General features: G+C 38.7%; 1 protein-coding gene across 7 annotated transcripts in view; it reads left to right on the top strand.

The window, feature by feature from the left end:
• LOC109407611 (echinoderm microtubule-associated protein-like 2) overlaps window positions 1-24,211 on the top strand; it is an 82,106-nt gene that overhangs the window by 48,017 nt on the left and 9,878 nt on the right. For 6 of the 7 annotated variants that reach the window (XM_029880331.2, XM_019680740.3, XM_019680741.3 and 3 more), the window contains 2 exons: window positions 21,985-22,224; window positions 22,287-22,623. In XM_029880331.2, coding sequence (XP_029736191.2) covers window positions 21,990-22,224; window positions 22,287-22,623 — 572 coding nt within the window. In that variant the 5' untranslated portion in view covers window positions 21,985-21,989. Of the gene's footprint in view, window positions 1-21,416; window positions 21,828-21,984; window positions 22,225-22,286; window positions 22,624-24,211 lie in introns of those variants that run through there. The other variant, XM_019680742.3, reaches the window with a different exon arrangement.

The raw sequence follows: 24,211 nt of genomic DNA, 5'->3' as shown, positions 1-24,211 counted from the left end.
TCCGATCAAGGAGTTGTTCCGAATGTGAGACGGAGAAATAGCCAGCGTCCAACCGTTATTCGATTGTTCCATAACGCCAGCCCTCATAATCAACACCAGAACACCAACCGTGGGTGGAACAGTGATATTGGATGCGAAGTGATGTGGAGTAGAGAAAAAATGAAATCTAATGGAAGAATTGGAAATCTAGTAGTGACGTGTGTCTTGCAGCTACGAATACAGGCCCTGTTGAAGCTGTGTTGGGACCAGCTGGAGTGAGGAGGTAGTTTACAGATGAAGATTAAATTCGCGAATTTTTAAATAATAAAATAGTGAGAATGTATTGCGCATTTCCCACCCCACTGGACCCCTTTCGCAGTTAGTATAAGTGCGGGATCGTGAATAAAACTGCGATTTTGCATCGAATCGTGTCGGTGTCTTCTGCGCACTTATGCATTACAAAGTGCCGAATAAGTGCGCAGAAGACACCGAAACGATTCGACGCAAAATCGCAGTTGTATTCACGATCCCGCACTTATACTAACTGCGAAAGGGGTCCAGTTGGGTGGGAACTGCGCAATAGTACAATCAATTGCAATCGTTTTTCAATGATTTTTATTTGAACGAAAAAAAGAAGATAAACAGAAATCTAGAATGAATCAAATCAAAACTGATAGCTTATCAACAATGTAGAATCAAAGAACACAAAAAAACAAAACTACTTTTCGGACGATTCTAACGGCAGGCACATCCGGCGTGCTTTACCTTTTCGCTTTACAGTTTTACTCTTGTTTGCGTTAGTTGCCTTAACTTGTTTTAGGAAGCCCTGTATAAATGTATTAAACACTTTGTCGACTATTCGATCATAGCATCTCTGACAAACTACGTCCTTGAAAATGTCGTAGTTCAAACAGCTCTTCAAGCGGGTTTTAACACCTTTATGATTTTGATACAGAAATTTTCTGAAGTATTGCGTGAATGCACCGTAGCAAGTTAAGCCAATGGCATACAGATAATTGTTTGGTAGATTGTAACTTCTGTTCCCAGTGGTTTGCTTGATCTTACAAAAATTGTACATTTCATCGTCGAGCGCCATACCATGTCCTTCTTCTATCAGCCTTTTGTGACAACTTTGATGAAACAGCCTCCTTACTGATGCTCCAAGAATGTAAATCAAACCATTCAACTCCTTGACAGGGATTTCTAGTGGTTTCGTTATATCTATCGTAGCATGTGAGTATTGAATGGTAGATTCTTCCGAGGATTCTTCGGTGCTGCACACCTGAGTATCGGTTTCATCCAGCAGTGGTCGAGCCAAGTCTTGTTCACAATTGCTACCATCGATTAGATCACTATTTTTCTCAACGATTGCGTACTTGAACGCTGCACCGAATTGTAGTGCATCGGGTGTATCATTACTTCCACATCGGCGGCGTATTTCTGAGAAGAGATTCTCAAGGCAGTCTTGCAACAGATGGTTTGTAGGAAGATACTCGCAGTTGCACTCAGTTGTTAAATCCAGCCACAGCAATTTTAGTGCATTGATGTTATTTATGAATCCATCAACAAAGTTCGGATGCCGTTGTCTCATGGTCAGTTTTTTCGACTCATCACCAGCCTTAAAGTAAAATATTTAGCATTTGTGAAACATTTTATAAGGGAGAGGTCCATAAAGTACGTCACGCTTTGGGCGGAGCAGAGGGTGGTGGCACGTGGTAGTTAAGGTGGTAAGCGTACTAAGCACAATGTGGTGTGACAATGCATACAAAAGTTTATATGTCTCATAAGTTTGACAAGGGAGGAGTGTGGGGTGATGGATATATCAAAAACTCTCAACTTTTGTACGACGTAATTTATGGACGATTCCTAAATAAATATTTAGTAATCACCTTTGAAATATCGACGCACGTTTTATCAGTGAAGTACATCTTATTAAGTGTACATTTCACTGACTCCAGCAATTCCCAGTGACACGAGTTTTGCTCGATGGCTGACTTATATACCTGTAAATCAAGATCTTTTATCGATTCTCAACAAAGTAAGTAAGAAAACGTACCTTTGAAACACAACGTTTCTGCCGCGTATTAAACGTATCAAATAGCTTATCAATCATGGCTACAAAGTTGGCTGTCTCTTTGGCCCGCTGCGGAAGCTCTCCCGAATCCGAGTAGTATCGGAGCGCAGCTGCCACTGACTCGCTGAGTGTTCGTGCCGCCATGGATACATTCATAGGAGAAAAGGGAGGCAATATAATATGCTTCTCTGTCAGTCTTGGTGCCAATCTGGGATTGGATACTGAATCCACCGCATAAAGCTGTTCGATGTCGTCAAAGCTAGCAATTTGACCATCAAAAACAGCATTGCACTTTTTCAGCATATTACGTGCGTTTTTCATGAGATGTGGCGAATCCCACATCACATAGACCCTTTCGCCGTCCACGGAGAAGTATGGGGTCTCGCTTCTTGCTCCTGCTTCCTTTGCCATCTTGATGTTAGTCGCAAATTGGTCCATGGCTAAAACTTTGGGAAAGAAACCTGCCTCTCTTACACGTCTAATGACTTCTTTCACTATCTCCAGTTGTTGTTCACTGCCGAGGGTGTTCTGTGTTAGAAAATATCCCAGTCCCTAGAATTATTATAATACATTTAATAATGCTTAATTTAGAATCATGCACAAATTACCTGTTTGAGATTGCTGAAAACTCCTCGCATCATGACTGTAACTGCTTCGCTAGCTAAACGTTGAGGGCTATTTTTTTCAACTTTAATTTTGGCCCCCGTATCTGGAAATCCGTGGAAAGTATCATTTTTTGCGGTGTAACAGAGACTAGATTTGATTTTCATGCCATCCATAGCAATGATTACCACGCGATCCTTTTCAGAAAGGTTGTTTGCTTTCTGTTTCAATTTTTCAAAAATGGTCCGATTCAATCCTGGACCGATCCGAATATTGTTTGTCCATCTTTTCACACTCCTTTTTGAGGGAAGACACAATGCCTTAGAACTTTTTATCATTCTGTAAGCTTTAGGTCCACAGAGATACGAAGATGTCGCAAATTGTCTTAATTGACGATTGTATCTCCTTCCCTTCGGCTTCCTGGATGCGTTGGTCAAACTGTTGTGAATAACCTCGTTCGTTTTAACTGATTTCAGGAGAGCTTCATCTGATTTAGTCTTATTTCGGATCTGCTTCAGGCTTGCGGTAAGCTCGCGCACTTTCGCCCGCAGCGATTGCAGCATAGCTTCTTTTCGCTTGCATTTTCGTTCAGATGCATATAAACGCTTCCGGACAATTTGCATTTGCTGTTTTAACGAAGAATGTGCTGTCCTTTCCGATTTCAGTTTTTGTCTCAACACCGCTATTGTTGACTCAGATGTCGTATTGCCGTAATCGTTTTTCGACATGGAAATATTCGTAATTCGAGTGTCCAAGTTTCCGTGATCATGATCTCCCACATTGCTCCACTCAATGGGCCCGGCGGAGTCTACTATGCTGCTTCTGGATCGATCATGCGGTTCCTCCATCAGAACGGGTGCCATCATTTCATTGGACGATTCAATTTCATACGGCTCATTAGAATTTAAAACAGGACAATAGGTTCGGGAATCTTCGAGGTACTCAACATTGCAATAATGCTCCATTGCACATGCTTGGTTGTCATCGATTATTCCAAAGGACGGATGGTTTGTCGGAGCAGAGCAAATGCAGGTGACTTTCGCGCAAGCTTCCGCGTCTTCTGTCAATGCAGTATTCGTGTCCGGAGCCGTTGAACAATCGGCAGACGGAAAAGCACCTATTCTTAGCCTTGACAGAAGCATCGTATTAGTTTAAATTTGACCTCATTATATCATGTAGGATAACTTACCCCTTATCATACCTGCCTACGTCGCGAAACATTTCTGCTGGGAAATGATCTGCACATATTCTCTTGCGTTGAAATGCTGCAGGTCCAGAAGATTTGAACAAGTATTCCAGTTCCGCAGAATTGCAAAACTGCACCCAGTTGCGACATCTAACAAGGACAGAGAAAAATCACTCGTTTCTCCTCTGAAATGTACTGTGGTATATACACGGTCACTTACAACTCTACGTCCATCGGGAACTTGTAAAAGGACTTGTTTATGCATGCTGGCTCACTGTTAAAACAATTTTTTACTTCACAAGTACGGCCCATTTTTCATGCCATCGATCGAACAATCTTCTCAGCGATTACAAAATAACGTAAATACGTGCGTAAATATCACAACAAGCGCGAAAGGACACTGACATTTCTTTGGATGGTCCAGGTGTTTTGATAAATGTGACAGGACGTTTGACAGGTCATTTGACATAACGAGTTACTGTCAATTTGAAAAGGTCGTTACAAATCTCTTGCCATGTACGAAAATAGAGTGGCACGTCGGTTTGTCGGTGCTACTACATCCTAGTAGAACGCTATTGAATTTTATTTCGATTGGACGTTTGGTTACCGAGATATCTCTCGAAGAGTACTTATGAGTCATACTTCTAAACTTTTTAAGATTTTTGACCAAGTGTATCATAATAAATATTTCGACCGTTTGTCAATCGATTTGGGTTCTCTTGGCACCAAATGAAAGCTACGACATCCTAGTAGATCGCCCAGAAATTTTATTTCGATTGGACATTTGGTTACAGAGATATCTTTCGAAGAGTACTTCAGATTTATACAACTAAACCTTTTGAGATTTTTGACCAAAAGTATCATAATAAATATCTTAGCCGTCTGTCAACCGATTTCGGTTATCCTGGCACCAAATAAAAGCTACAACATTCTAGTAGAACCCTATACAATTTCATTAGGATTGGACATTTGGTTACCGAGATATCTTTCAAAGAGTACTTGGGAGTAATACAGGTTAAGGTTGAAGGATTCGTCATTGATATCATCGTCATCATTGAAATTTCAAAAGCAGTTTTCTCGTTCAAAACACAAAAGTTAGTTATGAAAATGTATTCACTGTATTCCAGATGGAGAATGGAATACAGTGAATACATTTTCATAACGAACTTGTTTGTTTTAAACGAGAAAACTGCTTTTGAAATTTCAATGATGACGATAATATCAATGACGAATCCTTCAACCTTAACTTTTTGAGAGATTTTTGACCAAAGGGTACCATAATAAATATCTCAGCCGTCTGTCAACCGATTTGGGTTCTCTAAGCACCAAATGAAAGCTACAATATGCTTGTATAAGGCGCTGAAATTTTATTTCGATTCGACATTTGATTACTGAGATATCTTACGAAGAGTATTTCAATAAATTCTGTTTTTTATTATATTCACTTGTTATCTTGCATTTGTTTTTGACCAGTCTATGGGAAATTATTTTTCAATAAATGATGCTGACCTCATACAAAGTGTAAACTAGCAGGTTATTGTTTTCAACAAAATTATAAATAACAAATTACAAATACACAGGAATTTTATGGAAACTAACAATATGTTAAATGAAAGCTTTGAAGAACCAGACAGCCAAAATAACTAGCTAATGCCAAAACTGATTAACTTAGTAGATATATCATTTTTGTCGTTTTTACACCATAACCATGAATACCAAGTACTTCGGAGCTAATTTAATTGACTGATTTAGACAAAGTGTATCTCGCTGATTTTCTTAACCATTTGTTAATCGATTCAAGATCTTTTAGCAGTTAATAAAAGATACAAAATTCCAGAATATGTAAGCTATTTTTTAAACATTCCATACAAGACTCTAGGAAGTGTCTGGCATTTCTGGTAGTTTAGTCCATGGTCCATGATGCAATTTTGGAAACCAATCCACTAGATGCCAAATCCACAATATTGTCTAGAACTTTTGGTCAATTACACAAAATAAATATGTTAAATATAAATAATACAATAATAATTTTAATAAGTGTAAGAAGGGTTCTGTTCACCATAGGTGGATTAAATCGGGTTTTTTTTTTGGATGGTCGATGGACGACAGCAGAGTGAAGACAAATGTAATGAATGGGAACATGGTTGGCAGCTTGGCGTATGGCATGTGAATATATAAAAGGTCATTTGAAATGGAACTTTAGTAAAAATGTAAAGATTTGCTGTTATCAGCCATGTATTTCCGATTTGCTAAAAAACAAATGGAGACGTGTGATATTTCACATGTTCACTTTTGTTACGAAAAAAAGTGCAGTTTAGAATTACCGTATGTATGTATTACGCAAAATTTCCAGTTACAAAATTCGCGATGCAAATTAATTTGCACCTTAACATTATTTTTTAAGAAAATTTGTTTTTAAATAAATCTATTTTTTGAAAATATTGCTCACTTAATTTTTATGACCTTTAAATTGTTTATTATAATTACATAATAGGGTAACGGTTGAATTTTGGACCCCTAGAGGACATTGATTTGAATTTAATTCAAAATCAAACAGATTCAGAGGGTATTTACACATAATGATGGTGTTAGTATGTTCGTAAAAGCCTCCACTGTCCGTTAAAAATACCCACAAGGTCATTTCTGGCTGAAAATTTGATGAAAATAACTGATTTTTTAAGCATCAGTTTTCACTGTTTTGGACATCCCAATATATTTTGGACCCTCTTCAGTATATATTTTGGACACCCGGTGTTTAAACTCGTTTGAAACTATTTTGGAAGAATTTGCCGCTTGAATATGCTGAAACACATCCTAATTACTTGATTGACAAAGGCTGATTAGACGAACTTTGCGAATTTAATGCGCTAGAATGATAAACATTTTTGTTTACATCTGCAAGTTTCCTCAGCACCGCACTCTCTTTTTGTAAACAAGATGCGACACTCGCACGGATGACGAGATTGGTAAAAAATAATTTCAAGGCAAATAAGGATATTTCCAGTGAGGAAATGATTGCTGCCCGTGCAGAGCGATCTTATTTAGCGAATGATTCTAAATATTTCCGCCATCTCATCATTAAACTTGTGTAAGTTGTGATAATAGGACACAGGGGGTCCAAAATATATGGGGGTCCAAATTATATTGGTTACCCTATCATGTTTGTGGGGTGTGTAAAATGAAAAGATAATGATGTTTTGGTGGTTCTCACCAGACTGAAACTTTATTCATAATTTCGACTTAAGCTAGCCTTAGTAACTAATGAGGAGTCTGAAGTCCTATGTAAATTACAACCAATCAGAGATCGATGCACCGATCTCGAGAGAGAGAGAGAGAGAGAGAATAGGCATAGAAAGAGACCACACATTTGGCTCTGCCACACCGCAGGCAGCTTGAGAACGAGCATTGCCTGGAAACAGTCATTAAGTAATATTCTGTAAAATGACACTTTCCAACTGAAAGTGCTTATGCATTGAAACGGCCATCGAATCGACGGGTTGCTAACTGATAGGGTCTAGAATTCGACCCAGCATGGAACAACGTGCGAGTTCTGTTGAACTCAGGCATGGTTCGATGACATGTGTGAAGCACATGCCACACCACCACTCTTTGGGAAAAAATGATTGAAGATCATTTTTGTTTTGACTTCAGATACCTCTTACAACATGTTTTGATTTAATAATAGTTTTCGTTATAAATTTCATTTTCTTAAATGCTAGCTCATCCTTCCCCTTCAAGAAGAATGATTTTCAATAGTAGAATCATTCACAGAGTTTCATATAGCACAATTTGAGAAAAAGAAATTAAGATTATTTGTGAATTGATAAATGCAACTTAAATTTGATTTATAATTATTCGATTTTTATGGACTATTATTTCATCTTGATTAATTATATTTTTAATTTTTACATTTGGATGAATTATTTGTACAATTTCAAATGGACCAGAATAAACTGGGTCCAGTTTTCTTCTCTTTTCTTTCTTCAACCATACTCGATCTCCTATCCCTACTACTATTGGGCTCGATTTTGTATTTTGGCTTTCGATTCTTACTGATTTAGCTTTTTCTAACAAGGTTTTTGCTTTCTTTGATGCCTGTTGCATTTTATATTTTAGTTCGTATAAGTAAGACTCGTGGTTATAGACCGGATCTACTGCTGATACATTTGAAAATTGACTCGGAATGTTTGCAAGATTGCCGAAAACTAGTTCGAAAGGGGTATGTAAATGGTCTGAGTGCGGCGTAGTGTTATAGCAAAATGTGTAAAAATTTAACCATGAATCCCAATCATCTTGGTTTTCATTGATAAAACTTCTAAGGTATTCGTTTAGACAACGATGGTTTCTTTCAAGACTTCCTATTGTTTCGGGATGGTAGGCTGTTGAAAACTTATGTTGAATTGCTAACAGTTTGCAAACGTTTTCGAAAATTTCATTCTTATACTCGGTACCCAAATCTGATTTAATCGTTTTTGGGCAGCCGTATATGGGAATGCAGTTTTCTACCAAAGCTTTTGCTAACGTGTTTGCTTGTTTATCAGGTATTGGTGTTGCAATTACATATTTGGATAGGTCGCATTGAATTGTTAAAGCATACCTATTTCCGTTTTTAGACTTGGTTAAAGGTCCAATGGTATCAATTGATACGAGATCAAAGCTCTTGGTTGGTGTCGTGGTATTAACAAAAGTTTCGTTTGTTTTTGGTTTATGTTTGTTCTGGCTACACTTCACACATAGTTTGACAAAATCTGCTATAGTATGTTTCATGTTGTGCCAGTAATATTTTGACCTAATCCGGTTACTTATACCAATGTGACCTCCCGTAGGGGTGTCATGGTTTTCCGAGATTATTTTTTGAATAATTTCCTCATCGGTTATAATCTGAGCTGGTTGGTATATGATGGGTGTTAAATTTTTCAGTATTTTATTGCATGCGTCTTTAAATAACTGACGAGGAATCACATTAAAAATGTTATCATCATTCTTCATTGCTAGCTTTTTTAATTTTAGTTTGGCGGCCATATCATCTAATGTCTGCAGACATTTTTGTAAGTTAACTTTTCCACATTGGTAGAATAATTGCTCTCGTGCAAGAATCCTTTTCAGTGTTTTCGTTAAAATTCTTAAATTCAGAGTACATATTATCATTGATTTCAAATATTACTTTCGGCATGTTAAATGCGTCAAGGTTGTTAACCGATTCATAAGCCTTGAGGTGATCAATCTCGTCAACAGATAAATTGGTTTTTGTGTCATTATTAGGTTAATTCAATTGTTGCCTTGTCATGGATCTAGTTTGAATAGGCAATACCGAGAGATTTTTTAGTTCCTCAGAGTCGATCATAACGCGAGATAGAGCGTCGGCGCCAACGTTCTGTTTTCCGCTAATATGTTCAACATCAAAGGTAAACTCCTCTAAATCTACCCTCATTCTGGTCAGTTTTGAGTTGGGATCTTTCATCGAAAATAGGTAAACAAGTGGGCGGTGATCTGTTTTCACCGTAAAACGTCTACCATATAAATATGGTCTAAAATGGTTGGTTGCCCAATGTATGGCTGTCAACTCTTGTTCAATCGTGGACTTGTTGCTCTCGCATTTAGTGAATGTTTTGCTCGCGTAAGATATTGGTAACTCAATGTCACCGTAAGGTTGAGCTAATACAGCACCGCATGCAATCTTGGATGCATCCGTGCTAAGAATAAATTGTTTATCATAATTTGGGAATTGTAGGTGATAGAAGTTTCTGTTTTAATTTATCAAATGCCTTTTTACAGGAATCGTTCCATTCAAATTTTACACCTTTTCTCAAAAGTTTGTTTAAGGGAGCAGTAATCTCAGAAAAATAAGGAATGAACCTTCTGTAGTAATTACAGAAAGCAGTGAATCGTCTGACATCATCCGCATTTTGCGGTTCGGGATAGTTAAGAATTGCTGAAAATTTTGATTTATCGGGTTGTATCCCCTCACTAGATATGTGATGGCCAAGATAAGTCACATCACTTCGGAAAAACATACACTTCGATGGGTTCAACTTTAGGTTGTATTCTCGAAATTTTAGGAAAACTTTTTCAAGGTTAACTAGGTGATGTTTAATTGAGCACCCAACGGTAATAATATCGTCGATGTATAGAAAAGCACATTCAGGGGGAAGACCACTCAAAGCTATGGTCATCATTCGTTGGAAGCTATTTGGCGAAATGTTGAGTCCAAATGGTAGTCTATTGAATTCATAATGACCGTTAGAAGTGGAGAAGGCTGTATACTTTTTGGACGAATCATTCAATTCTATCTGGTGAAATCCAGACATTAAGTCTAACGTAGTGAAGTATTTAGCCCTTCCCAGTTGATCGAGAATGTCATCGATTCTGGGGAGTGGGAATTTGTCAGCAATGATATTTTTGTTCAATCGTCTAAAATCAACTACAAGTCTCCAATTCTTCTTCGTACCGTCATTTGACTTCTTTGGTACAAGCAGTACTGGAGAATTGTAGGGTGATACCGAAGGACGAATAATGTTGTAGTTTAGTAATTTTTCCACGTTCTCGTTTATTTCCTTCCGGTGGACTTCGGGGATTCGATAATTTTTGGTGTAGACTGGCGTTTGATCATTTAGCAATATTTCTTGCTTATAAAAATTATTGCATGTTAAGTTATCATCTTGGAGTGCAAAAATGTCACTAAACTTTAGGCATAAACTCGTTAAGCTAGGTTTAGCTTCATTTGGGACTCCATCCAGTTTCAGTTCCGCCCGGAGACGTTCCTGTCTATTTTGGGAATCTATCTTATTGAAAGTGAAAACGTCAAAATTTTCTAATGGCTCATATGTCCTATCAAAAGTTTTGCTAATTTTAATCATTTCAGGCGTTGTATTTATAATTTTTATTAGATGGTTTCTGGTGTTTATGATTGATTTTGCACAAAAAACACCTGGAAGAATTTCTGCTGAGTCCATGAAGTAGTTTCCTTGAAGTAGTCCAGAATCGATGATTCTCAGAACTTCGCACCTTGGTGGTATAACGAAATGTCCACTCAGGTTATCCTGAATGGTGAATTCAATTTCTTTATTCTCATGAAATGCAGTCAGTATCCATGAGACATAATTGATGTTGCAACGAAATTTAGTTAGGAAATCCCTTCCTAAAATTCCGTCTGTTGGTAATGGAAATTCATCTGCGATTAATTGAAATTTTTGTTTAATAAGAACGTTATCAGGACAAATGATGTCTGTTGATATTGTTCCGATAGTTTCTAATTTTTGTTCAGTAATGCCTGTAATTGAGCACGTTTCATTAATGTTAACAAGTTCACTTTCACTAATTACGTTTGATTTTAATATTGACACATCCGCTCCAGTGTCCACTAGAAGAGTGCACACTCGATCGGAGGCAGCTAATTGAATATTTATAAAATTTGTGCAAGAAGTGTTAATGTTGTAGCATTTTAGCGTCTCACAATATTCGCTAGTGCTACTTGTTGGCTTTGTAAAGAAACCTGTTGGTTCGACTGTTGCGCTGGTTGTACGTTCATTCCCGTTGTGCCCATCATGCCCGTCGTGCCCCCAACGTTCAGCTGTTGGGGGGCTTGCATGTTTTCCTGTTGTGCATAGAAAACACGACTCTGGTGGCGAAAATTTCCTCCTCTGAAATTGTTACCACCTCTAAACGAATGATGATAATTGCGTTGTGATCCGTACTGTCCTCTGAAGTTTCCGTGGCCTCTGTAATTCCCACGGCCTCTGAAGTTACTGTGGACGTTGGAATTACTGTTGCTGTTGAAATGTCCTCGACTATTATTCCTAGATTGACGGTTTCCATGTTTCAGATACCTATTATTCCCTGAATTACCAGCGCTTGCATGAAAAATTTGGCTTGTTGACGATGGTTCGTTTTCTGTAATTTTTTCAATAGCAGAGTCAAGGGTAGTAAACTGTCCCGCTTTTAACAATAGTTTGGTTTCCTCGCTTCTTATTCCGGAAGCAAGTGCCTTCACCCCAGCTTTAACCGCCATTCTCGAAGCTGTATCTACTGGGACTTGCTCATTGATATAAGCTCGTTCCAGCTCTAAAGTTAACTTTTCAATGTCTTGGGTGAATTTTGAAACTTCACCACTTTGCATCGTAGCATTTAATTTTGCTACTACGGTTTCAGGAGCTATGGTTATTTTGCATTTATCTTTTATTTTTTGTATAATTTCTTCAACATCTTGTGGATTACTACCCACCGCTGCTCTTGCTTTCCCCTCTAGCCTTGATAGAATAGTATTTAAGGCTGCTGCTCTATTATCAGCGTTAACCAACGATTTACAGGCATCCAAGGCTGACACGATCATTTTCAATTTTTCACCCCTACCATCGTAAACAGGCACTAATGAAGTAATGATCCTGATAATTTCAATAACACTAGCCATTTTTGTTTTCGGAATTTGAGACAAACGATTGCAAAATATTATGCTTTGTACAACTGATTTGAACTTTGATGCTTCCTTTGCTGTCTTAAATTTTGACAAACGATTGCAAAATATTATGCTTTGTACAACTGATTTAAACGTTGATGTTTTCTTTGCTGTCTGAAATGTATGCTTAATAATATCAAGAATTTCCTGAGCTGTTATTCTACTGCACTTCACGAAATAATTAAATTTTACTGGGTTTATCTGGTTTTCGTTTTTCAATAAAATTTCTGTAATCAACTTGTACAATTCTTTAACATATTTTTGTTTCTCACATAACGTTTTATATAAATAATTTCTGTACGGGTTTTTGATGAAATTTGATTTAATTTTGATTAAATTGGTTAAATAAAGTTCAATGTCACCCTCAATTTCCATGTGATACTAAGTTTATATTACCTAGAAGAGTTTAAAACTCGTTCGTTGCATTAAGCTATTATACTAAATCCAATTAAATTTTATTTTCAAATTTATAAATATATGGCTTACGGGTTCCACTCACTAAATTACACAATATGCACTTAAAAAAATGGTAGACTTTACATCAAAAGATTATCAAAAAACTCACTTTTTTTTTACTGTTGACAGGTTTATCCATGTTCAGACGGGAGCGAAGGTTGGTTCGTTCTTGCTGGAGTGGTCGCAGGGGTCTCAGGAGTCGCAGGTGTCACTGTATCGCTGGCTTCATCTATTTCGAAATCACTTCATTCAAATTTGCGAGTGATTTTGCCGCGATTTTATTGGCGCGCTTTCTCTCGCGTTTAACGATCGTTCTGTACAAGGCTAGTACTAATTGAAGCGCCATTAGGCCAATGATAATATTGAGTTTAATATCATGGCTCAGATGGAAATCTGTATGTACACACTTAGATTTTTTTACAGTATACGGTAATTTTTTACCGAATTCTCAACAGCTGAACGTTCGGTAATCGAAACAAGTACCGAACATCCGGTAAACTGCATTTTCGAAAGGCTGTCAAAAATTACCGTACAGTCCGGTAATGTGCGCTTCAGAACTACCGTAGGGTTTCGGTGATTTTATGTTTTTGTATTTCACAGTTTTTCGGTACATGTAAATAAAAGATACTGTCTGAGGGGCTCATTTGTCTGTATTAACTTAATTTTTGGAGATAATGTGATGCCTTTATTGACAAATTTCATCACAGTTACTAATTTTGTCTCAGCCAGCACCGAATCGTTGTACTAACGTGAAACAAGTTCCTACCCCGTTCCCCCACAGAAACACCTGGGTGAGCTGAAACGAAATGTTGATTTTTGATTGAGGAAATGCCAGAGTAAACATATGTATTACCACTTACTCAATTGCAGTAAACTCGACGCTCCGCTAAATATTGCCACAATTCTCAGATGACAAGATTTTTAGAGCTCAACAGATATTTCAGAGGACACTTTCTTCGATCTACTAAACCTGAAACAAGACTTCAGCACCATCAGCAGTTTGACAATTCGCAAATGTTGTTGGCACCTTAACAAAACTTCGGTAAAGTAAGGTGGGGTTTACAGTAGTTTTCAGTAGAGTTTTTACAGTATACGGCAATTTCTTTATTTTACAGTACGAGCTGTAAATTATTTGACAGATGATGCTATCAAAGTATCAAATTACAATTTAATCGGTAATAAAATTACCGAATTGTTGTAAAATGAATTCACTTTACCGAAATACGGTTGTTTTTTTGCATTACCGATTTTTTTCTGCAAAATAATTACCGAACAACGAAGATAAATCTGAGTGTGTATACTGTAAAAAAAATCTAAGTGTGTATGGTAATGGCTAAAACTTCACTATACTAAAGGTACAGGTACCGGTCACTTGACGCGGTCTGCCATGTAAAATGAAACGATAATGATGTTTTGGTGGTTCTCACCAGACTGAAACTTTATTCATAATTTCGACTTAAGCTAGCCTTAGTAACTAATGAGGAGTCTGAAGTCCTATGTAAATTACAACCAATCAGAGATCGATGCACCGATCTCGAGAGAGAGAGAGAGAATAGGCATAGAAAGAGACCACACATTTGGTGGTCCAACTGAAAGTGCTTATGCATTGAAACGGCCATCGAATCGACGGGTTGTTGCTTATGCAATGCAACGGCCATCGACTCGACGGGTTGCTAACTGATAGGGTCTAGAATTCGACCCAGCATGGAACAACGTGCGAGTTCTGTTGAACTCAGGCATGGTTCGATGACATGTGTGAAGCACATGCCACAGGTGTGAATAATGATTAGTGATATTCCCCTTGCGTGTCCTTCCCCTAGTAAGCATCGGTGACAGCAATCATCATGACGAGACAGTGAGTGTGTTTCTGCCTCATTGAGGAGTGGAGCTTTGGCGGAGCCAGTCGCCTGTATTGCGAGGTCCCGTATCATGCCAAGTGATTCTACTGTAGTTTGCTAAGAATGTCGGAAACGGATTGTTATAGTGAGTTGCGTAATATTCACAATGTTAATGGGGGCGCTGTTGTAAAATTTATTAGATTCGTCAATATCTGAGGTCATCAAAACATTACATTTTTGGTGTTTTCTGCAACTGAGCATTTCCAGCCCAAAGCACGAAAACATGCCATTCGATATTTTTCTATTTGAGCGCTGGGTTTTGTGTATCATTTACTTTTGCTTAACACATAGCCATTTTTCCTTACCTACCTTTTCAAATGGGCGTATGAAATAAATTTCTTCCTCAATAAATTCTAACTCATAAATTTAAATGGTGTCGCGATGAATATTACTTTCAGAGTATTTTTTTCAAAGTCCTTCAAATATCCTGAATCATCTCTGAAGACATCATCTCAATCCAATAAATCAATTTTGAGTTATAATTTTCTGAAGAAGAAAATAAGATTTTTTTTTCATACGTCCTTCACAAAACATAGGTGAAGAATGTTGCAAAACATAAACTTGAAAAACATTTTCAGATGGAAGCTCACCAGTCTTCCCAAACGAACATCAAACTCGCTAAGTACTGCTGTATTTATACTCCGCCTGTACTCTGACTGTGCGTTCGTACCGCAACACACAAATCTGTACCCAAACGTGTACTTATGTTCAAAGTTCGTTTCAAACACAAGTTCGAACATATGTACAGTACATGTGTACCGTGCGAAACGAAGTGGGAAGCAATCGTGCAAAAAAGAACTTTCTCGAACGACGATTGACAGTTCGGCACCAATCGTTTGCCAATCCGAACGCCGCTTCGGGTTTCATTCTCGGTTTGTGCTCGGATCGATTTTCGTTTTGTACTTCTGTACGTACACAAGTTTTGTACTTGAGTACTCTTCGGCACGGAGTACGGCAGCAAACACGGGTACTCCGATGTTTGGTGTTTGATGTTCAACACAAGTGCGAGAAAACGTGCAGAAGTTGAACGTTGAACATGTGTCAAGTTTGTGGGAAGACTGAAGCTCACACATAAGCATAATTTTATTTGCATTGGAAAAGGTCACGTCTACGTGATTTGTGCGTAGAGCTGCAAAAGCACTACATCTTTATCTGGTCAAGATGTGTCACAAATTATCCAAATGGAGCAGAACGTGCCCCTGGAGCCGTCCTACTGATGTGGTCAAGCTTAGTTCGTTGAAGTAACTATTACTTTTTAGAATAGCCTTCACACTCAAAACAGAATGCCGAGTTCGGCTGTGCAAATCTTGGTTCAAGTTCATTTGCTGAATCTCGGTTAAACACTTGACGTTTGAAGTTTGATGCCAGCGGCAGCCATAGGTGCTGCTATGAATAAAATTGATTTTTTGCCGAGATTTCTGGCGTTCGATTTGAATAGGCCGTATCAACATTGGAAGCACAGCAAACATACGACCTATTCAAATCGAACGCCAGATTTGTGCGGATCTCGGCAAATGGGTAGTACGCTGATCTCAAGAAATTTCTTGGCCTATCTCGATGTGTGGAAAATTCAGGCAAGGAATCCCTCTAGAAATGATAAAGCGTCGCTTTATTCCGGATCCTAGTACGGAGCTGAAACGAAACGTCAAATCAAATGGGGCTTGCTATGTTAAATTTCTTGACCATTCCGGACACGGAAAAAGAATGTACTGTACGAAAAATACTTGAACGATTCCGTTTGAAGTGCATACCTCGCAAAAAGAATGAAAATTAGCCGAGCTCAACTAAGTGTGTTGATCTGTCTATCTATCTGTAGGGTATGTGTGTCATTAGTAATCTCACGCTCCCAAATTCATCCTATTCGAAAGCAAGCGATTACGGCACCGATTGATTCCGTTCTTTTTGTTTTCAAGCGTACTCACTTCTAACAAAAAATACAAAAAAAAAGAAAAAAACAAACAACGCTTCAATTCTTTGTTTTTTTTTCGTAGGATGAAAATGAGAGTCACATGCTTAATCCTTATGTGGCCGACAGGATACCCGGGTACCCAGCGCCCATTTCAAAAGCACGGTGTAGAAAAAAGCAAAAAGTTTGTCGGACACATGACGGTTAATTATGGAACCAATAAATGAATTCCTGTGTGTCTGTCTGTCTGTCTGTCTGTCTGTCTGGCTAACCCTTATAGATTCGGAAGCTACTGAACTGATCGGCGTGAAATTTTGTATGCAGGTAGATTTGGGACCAGGGAAGGTTCTTAGCTTGGTGTGAGACTCCTTCGATCTCGGGAAAGGGGGGCTCCCATTCAGATGAAGTTGCGGGGGACTTTTCTAAAGAGCTGTATGACAAAAACACAGTAGGCAGGCAGTGCGACGTTTGCCGGGACATCTAGTACCCTATAAATGCTTGCATGCAATTAATATTAAAGTAAAATTTGCATGCAAGTGCTTAACGAACAAGTGGGGTATTAACACAGAGAACAGACAAGTCCAGTTCCGAAACTGTGTAAGGAATTTAACGGCCATTTGAAATCGGCAACACAAGCGGCAACATCGTGGCGCTGCAATCGGTTAATTTCCCATACTAATTTAATTCACCACTTGAAATGTTTTAATTCACCACTGACTGTGGCAATATGGTGTTTGGCGGCGTTAGTGTTTTCATCGTGTATTGGTTTGCAACCTTACTCAAGTGAAGATTCCAATCCTTACACAACTTTCTGAATGAAATTTGTTCTGGCCTGGATGTCTGTTCTCCAAGGGTAGGGTAAGGGTGGATCAACGTTGTATGGGAAAATTTAAATTTGATCAGATTCAATCAGATCAAAGTTTTTAGGTGCCTTTCGAGGTCCCAAACAACTGTATTAAATTTGGGCACAATTGGTGTTTAGCCTACATTTTGCGCATCGCGATTGAAGTTCGTATGGGAATTTCATACGAAACCATACTTTTTCGTTTTTTTCTTGAAAGTTGAGCATGTTTGGAAATTTTTTGTCGAAGACCGAAAAGCGATCCAATGCATGTGGAAAAAATGAGATTTTAATTTTGATGTTATTTTAGATGTCCTTCAGATGTTAAGCGTTAAGCTCCTTCACACGATCCGAGTCTTGTGACAAAAGTTATAACCTACTAACTTTTGTAACAAGACTCGGATGGCTTTGCGGTCTCCGGCAAAGTTTATCAGGACATCTATATTTTTACATAATCGGAACTTTCAGAATATTTTTATTCTGTTATAAGGAATATGCAAAATAGTAAGTTTTCCCATATAAATTTCAATAGCGATGCGCGTAGTGTAGGCATATAACTGATCGCGCTCAAATTTTGCACAATCACTCAAAACCCAAAATGGATTCAAAAAACCTTGATCTGAAGAAAATGACCTCTGTGGCCCACGCTAGTAGGGTACGGTAGCGGGAGTAGGTTAGGGTATACGATAGGATAGGATAGCTGATATGGTAGAGGATAGAATACATAGAGGGTAGGGTGGACGGTTGGATCTAGAGTTAGTACAGATCGTAGAGTAGAGGGTTAGGGTAGAGGGTAAGCAAGACAGTAAGGTAGAGGATAGAGTGGAAGATATGGTAGAGGTTTAGTGTATAAATATAAATGAGATAAGATTTGCTCGAGATATTTTCAGAAATTCTTTCCGGGTTTCTTCAGGCGTTCACCTCGAGACTTTCCCCAGGATGTTCCTTCCTGAATTGCTGTAAGGATTCCTTCTGGGATCCCTTCAAGGATTTCTGCAGGTATTGCTTTAGAAAATCCTGAAAGAATTCTTTTAGATATTCCAGTCGGCATTCCTTCAGGGAATCCTGCTGGAATTCATTCAAAGATGCCTTCCGGAATTTCGTAAAGGATCACTTTACAGATTCCTGCCCAAATTCCTTTAGGGATTTCTCCAGAAAAAGAATATGAAAGAATATAGATTTCTGCCGAGATTTTTTCAGGCAATCCAAAAGGGATTTTTTATGTATTCTTGCCAGAAATCCTGATGGGATTCTTTCAGAAATTGTTCAAATTGATTCCATTAGGTAGTCTGTTCGGGATTTTTCCAGGGATTAGGGATTTCTGCCGGGATTGCTTTAGAAAATCCTGAAAAGATTTTTCTGGTATTCTGGCCGGCATTCCTACTGGGATTACTTCACGTTTTCCTCTAGGTCGGGGATGCCAGATGACGAAATCTCTATCACTATTTTCAAAAATCTGTATCCCATACAAAAATAAAATAGTCCCTCTAGCTCAAAAATCTGTATTTCATATAAAACGAGATCTGTACTGATGATCAAAAATATGTATAATAGAGATAAATCTGTATATGTGGCATCCCTGCTCTAGGTATTCTTTCAAAGATATATGCAGAGAATCATAGTGGAACTTTTAGGTATACGTGAAGGGATTCCTGCTTTTTTGAAAGATACTTTCCGGGGTTTTTGAGGGATTCCTCTCGGGACTCCTCCCGGAATTTCTCCAGTAATTCCTCCCGAGATCTAAAAAACAAAGATGATTTGCGCTTAAACATCACCACCAAGCAATCATTCAAGATCTCAGCGCAAACTATCATTTGGTTCTTCAGATTTGCGATCTTAAAGTTTAGAAATTATGCTTCGTTATATCTTCACATTAATCCACCCAGATGTGAGATACAAATGTATTGTTTTATTTTCAAGCCAAGAATCATGTGGGTGTTTTTGGAAAACTTACCTTTTTATTTATATTTTCTTGCTCTAATGTCCAATAAGACACTACGTGAGCTGGGTTTGATTCCTGTGCTGCTACAAATATGGAGTCTAAGCATTATTTTCTTATTTAACTAGTTCAGTGATTCCATAGCAAACATAGCAAACTGGGAAATTTCTCTTCCAATGAGCATTAGCTGATCAAAACGGTACCTTTTAATTACGCCCTATTTTGCTTATTCTTTGACAGATACGCGTATTTCGACTACCACTTGTTATATTTCTCAATGTCAGTTATCCATTTATGTGGATAACTGACACTGAGGATGATTACAAGTGGTAGTCGAAATACGCGTATCTGTCAAAGAATAAGCAAAATAGGGCGGAATTAAAAGGTACAAAACTGATTACACTCATTCGAAGCAAAAAATGGTTGAAGTGTATGGCCATATGATTGAAAATGTACTTAGGGTATTTCACAACTATAAACATTAGCCTGGTACACGGTTTATATGGGAAAATACAAAAAATTGAAAAACTCTAACTCCTGTATACTTTTTGAGTTCCACTTTGGTCCCGTATCAACTGTTCAAAATTTCAAATCGATCGGAAAAACTATATTTTAGCGCCCACCATTCTTAGTTTTTCATACGATTTACTATGGGGGAATTTTACTTCTGCAAAGAAAAATCGCTAGGAGTCACCCCTAGATCCCTAAAAATAAGTCGATGAATGATTTCTGTAGGAAACTTCACGAGGAATCAGACCTTCGAAGACCGCAAACCGATGCGACGTTCGTGGAAAAAGTTATTAAGCCTCACCCGATCGATAAAATCACGAGATTTTATTATTTATTGTTATTCCTTCCTTGTTAAACAGCGTTGGCATGCCATTCGTTTTTCAGTCAATAACTTTTTCCACATGCCTTAGATCGCTTTGCGGTCTTCGGAGGGTTGGTTCCTCGTAAAACTTCCAACAGAAATCATTCATCGATTTATTTTTAGGGGTTAAGGAGCAACCTATGGCGATTTTTCTTTGAAAAAGTTATTTTCCCCATAGTAAATCGTATGAAAACTTAAAATGGCTGGCGCTAAAATATAGTTTCTCCGATCGAGCTGAAATTTTGCACAGGTAATATGGGACCAAAATGGAACTCAAAAAGTGTACAGGAGTAAAATGTCTTTTGGTGTCCCACGCTAATTAAACATTCTGGTAACCCGAATCTTAAAATCTGCAAAAAAAAATATAAACCTCATACACAGCTTTGACGGCACCGGCATACAACGTTTAGCGGCAGTGCGAAGTGGGGGCGTTGCTCGCTCGCCCCCTCAACTGATAACCAATAAAAGTCCGTCATGTCTGTGATTGCGTGCTCGGTCGAGTGCCATTGATGCCGATATCAATACACTTTAGCACAAGCAATGAACAGTTATGTTCCATATTGTGCGAAGAATGTGATGCTCTCGAAGCTGGGGAGATTGACTTGATTATTATTTTTTTTATCTGTATTGACGAGATTTTTAGCCCTTCGCTAGTTCATCTCGGGACTCACACTTTACTTCCCTTCCGAAGGAAGAACTCACATTTTGTGAATTTGTCGGGAGTGGGTCTAGATCCCAGGTCCTCGGCGTGATAGTCACGTGATTTAACCATTACACCAGGTCCAGGTCCACTCCACGTGATTGTTAAATTATTATGCCAAAAACATCTGTAATGCCAGAAGAAGGTGAAAACTCTAATGCTTAAACATATGTTTCATATTTCGACGACGCATAAATGTTCACATGGAACAGTATTGGGTCAAAAATGTTTGAACTAGGTATAAAATTAGTAATCATTTCTTATTTCAAGACTTAGAGTTAAAATAAGAAATTGAATCACGTAGTTGCAAAATACCATCCATTGATCAGAAAACTCCACTATTGGAACGGTAGCTGTTGACTTCAACGTTCCCCAAAATAGTCGGCACTGTATCGCAATTCTTTCCCTATCAGAACAGTCGTCATCATTGCCCAGTGTGATTGTGGAACGCATAATACCCTGCATACCTATCTGTAGTATATAGCCTACACGAATTCCAACGCTTGCGCACCGTACCGCTACTAATCGTTGTTCCGGGTGGCTCCTGTCATCCAAACCAGAGCCCGGCAGCTGCTGCTTTGGAGCCTATTAGGCACTAGTGCGAATATCGTTTCCCACATCAGTTCTTTCTAGGGAGAAAGATGTGTTATCTGTTGGTGTAGTTTCCAAACTTTGTTTTTCCGTTCTATCATGTAATCAGTTGTGTTTCCTTCAATTGTTAAATTAGCCAAAGTGAACATGTTGTGTTGTGCTGATCCAAGTTACCGATGAGTTGTTACGTGTGAGTGTGTAGAACGTTAACTGTCTAGTCGCCTTTGATTTCTGGATGGAATGGCAAACGAAGGTGAATCAAAGTCGCCCGAGACTGCAGCCCCAAAAGTCTCCCCTTCCAAGGACGTCGGCGTCGTGCAGAAAGGATGGCGTAATGATAATTGCTTTGCTATATACATATCTATTAGAACATTTCGCAGACTTGTATATCAGACTCATATCGCAATCAATAAAAAAAATAGCAAAAATTTCATCAATAACTTGCATCTGATGGTATCTATTGTGTTTGCGTTCTCCCTTCGTTGCAGAGGAAATGCTGGAAACGGAAAAGGCCAGCCTAGTGGAGCGCGTGAACGACCTGGAGCGAATAGTGCTAGAGCAGAAAGACGAAATCGTTTGTCTGAAATCCACGTTGGCTGACGTGCTGCGACGGTTGAGTACCATCGACAACAGCTATGACAACGCCAAGAACACCGAAGGCAGCTCACACAGCGGTTCGGTGATGTCCAGCAAAAGTTTTCGGTTTTCGCGGAACACCATCACTAGATGTAACATCATTTCGCTTTTCATTTGAATATAAAAGTTTTCAAGAATTCCAATCTATTTCCAGTGAACTCCACCGTCGATGAGAAACGATTCGGTCGGGTACCATCGCGGGTGACCAGTTCGCCATCGCGAAGCATGTCCACAGCCAAAGCCAGCAGTCTGGCGCAAAAAGCAATACACCATTCCAACGGGTCGTTGCATTCCGACTCGATGAGTAGCCATTCGATATCGCCTGCCCCGTCGCCATCGCCCAAACAGCCAAACATGCAGAATCTGTCCGCTTCGGCGGCCGGAATCGGGGGAGTGGGTGGTGTTGGGATGGGCGGTGGCATGGGCAAGCGGTGGAGCTCCACTGGGGACTTTGTGAGCGGTTCGCCGGGACCAGCGGGCAGCAATACCGGGTGAGTAAGAAGCTAGATCCATCATTGTTCTATGCATATACGAATTGACTATTCTATTGATATGCAGTCTTCACATTGCAACGAATAGAAAAAGTTATTGAGGCATCGTAACTGGTGATGAAACAATAGTTATTTATGTAACGAGTTGCAAAAAGTTGATTTTTTCAGCACGAGTCGTATATTTATCCAACGAGGCTTGCTATATGCTGTCTTCGAGAAGATTTCTTCATATTTTTCGAACATTTTTTTTTCAATACATAATATGAAATAAGGGTGGCCCAAATGAGCCCAAAAATGGGGCGTTACCCAAAAAATGGTTTCTTTCAATAACTTCGTGGTTTTCTTCTAAAAATGGCTTTTATTTGACACTATCTCAGAACGGTGCAAGCCGATTTCATGGGCGTAGTCAGAGGGGGGCAGGGGGGCCTCCTGGCCGCCAGATTTTTTTTAATTCAAGCCAACTCACAGATTATCAACAATTATCCCAAAAAATATCTCAGAAAACATTGATTGATTGATATGTCTTTATTTCAGAGACTTCCAGCCCTTGGCTGGTTCATCTCTTTGTCAGGAAACATATCATTCTAATAATTAAGGTTTTTATCCATAAATATCAAACCTTTTTTACTCGAAAACCACAAGAAATTTTGCCAAGTATTTCTCCAAGGGAACCATTTCAATCTTATCATAAAATTTTACCAAATAACAAGCTTGGTAAAATGGCTAAGTTTTGTGAGTCCATCCAAAAATTCCAGCAATAATTCGTCAAGAATTCCTGCATATTTATTTTCTAGATATTCCTACAGAAATTCTTCCAAGAATTTGTTAGGAAAGGGATTTCCCAAGGAATTCTTCAGTAATTCCTCAAGGATTCCCTCCAAGAACTCACCCGGATATTTCTTCTGCGTTGCTTTCAGGGTTAATTCCAGGAATTGTTTTAAAGGATTCCCCCAGGACCTTATTTTACAATTCGTTCAGGAGTTCCTCTTGGAATTATTTCAGAAACTCCTCCAGGAATTAATCCAGTACTCCCCCCAGGGACTATTTAGCGATTGCCTTAGGAATTGTTTCCAGGATTCTTCCTGGGATTTCTTCAGGAATACCTGCAGGGATTGATTCCTTCATCGAGCAGCTCCTCCACGAACTCTTCTTAGGATTTCTCGGAGAATTCCATTTACAATATCATAAGGAATTCTTCCTGGGATTTCTCCAGGAATTCCTCAAGGGTTTTCTCCACGAATTTCTTAAGAGATTCCTCCACGAATTATTCCAGAGAATTCTCTAACAATTCCTCCAAGGATTCCTACAGAAATGCATCTAGAGATTCCTCTAGAAATTCCTCCTGGATTTTTTCTAGAGATTTCTCCAGGAGTTTCTCCAAAGATTCCTCCGGAAATCCCTGCAGGCATTCCTCAAGGATATTCCTCCAAAAACTTGTCCAGGACTTTACTCGGGAATTCCTTCTGATGATCTTTCTGGAACTACTTATTTTAAAAGTTCCTCCAGAAATCCCCCGTGGAACTCTCCTTAGGATTTATTTAGAAATTTCTCCTTGTATTCTTTAAGGAACTCCTTCAGGAATTCATCC

Source organism: Aedes albopictus, chromosome 3, assembly GCF_035046485.1.
Source record: "Aedes albopictus strain Foshan chromosome 3, AalbF5, whole genome shotgun sequence".
NCBI lineage: Eukaryota > Metazoa > Arthropoda > Insecta > Diptera > Culicidae > Aedes > Aedes albopictus.
Note: the sequence above shows the minus strand (reverse complement) of the source record. Positions and strands in the feature narration are given on the sequence as shown.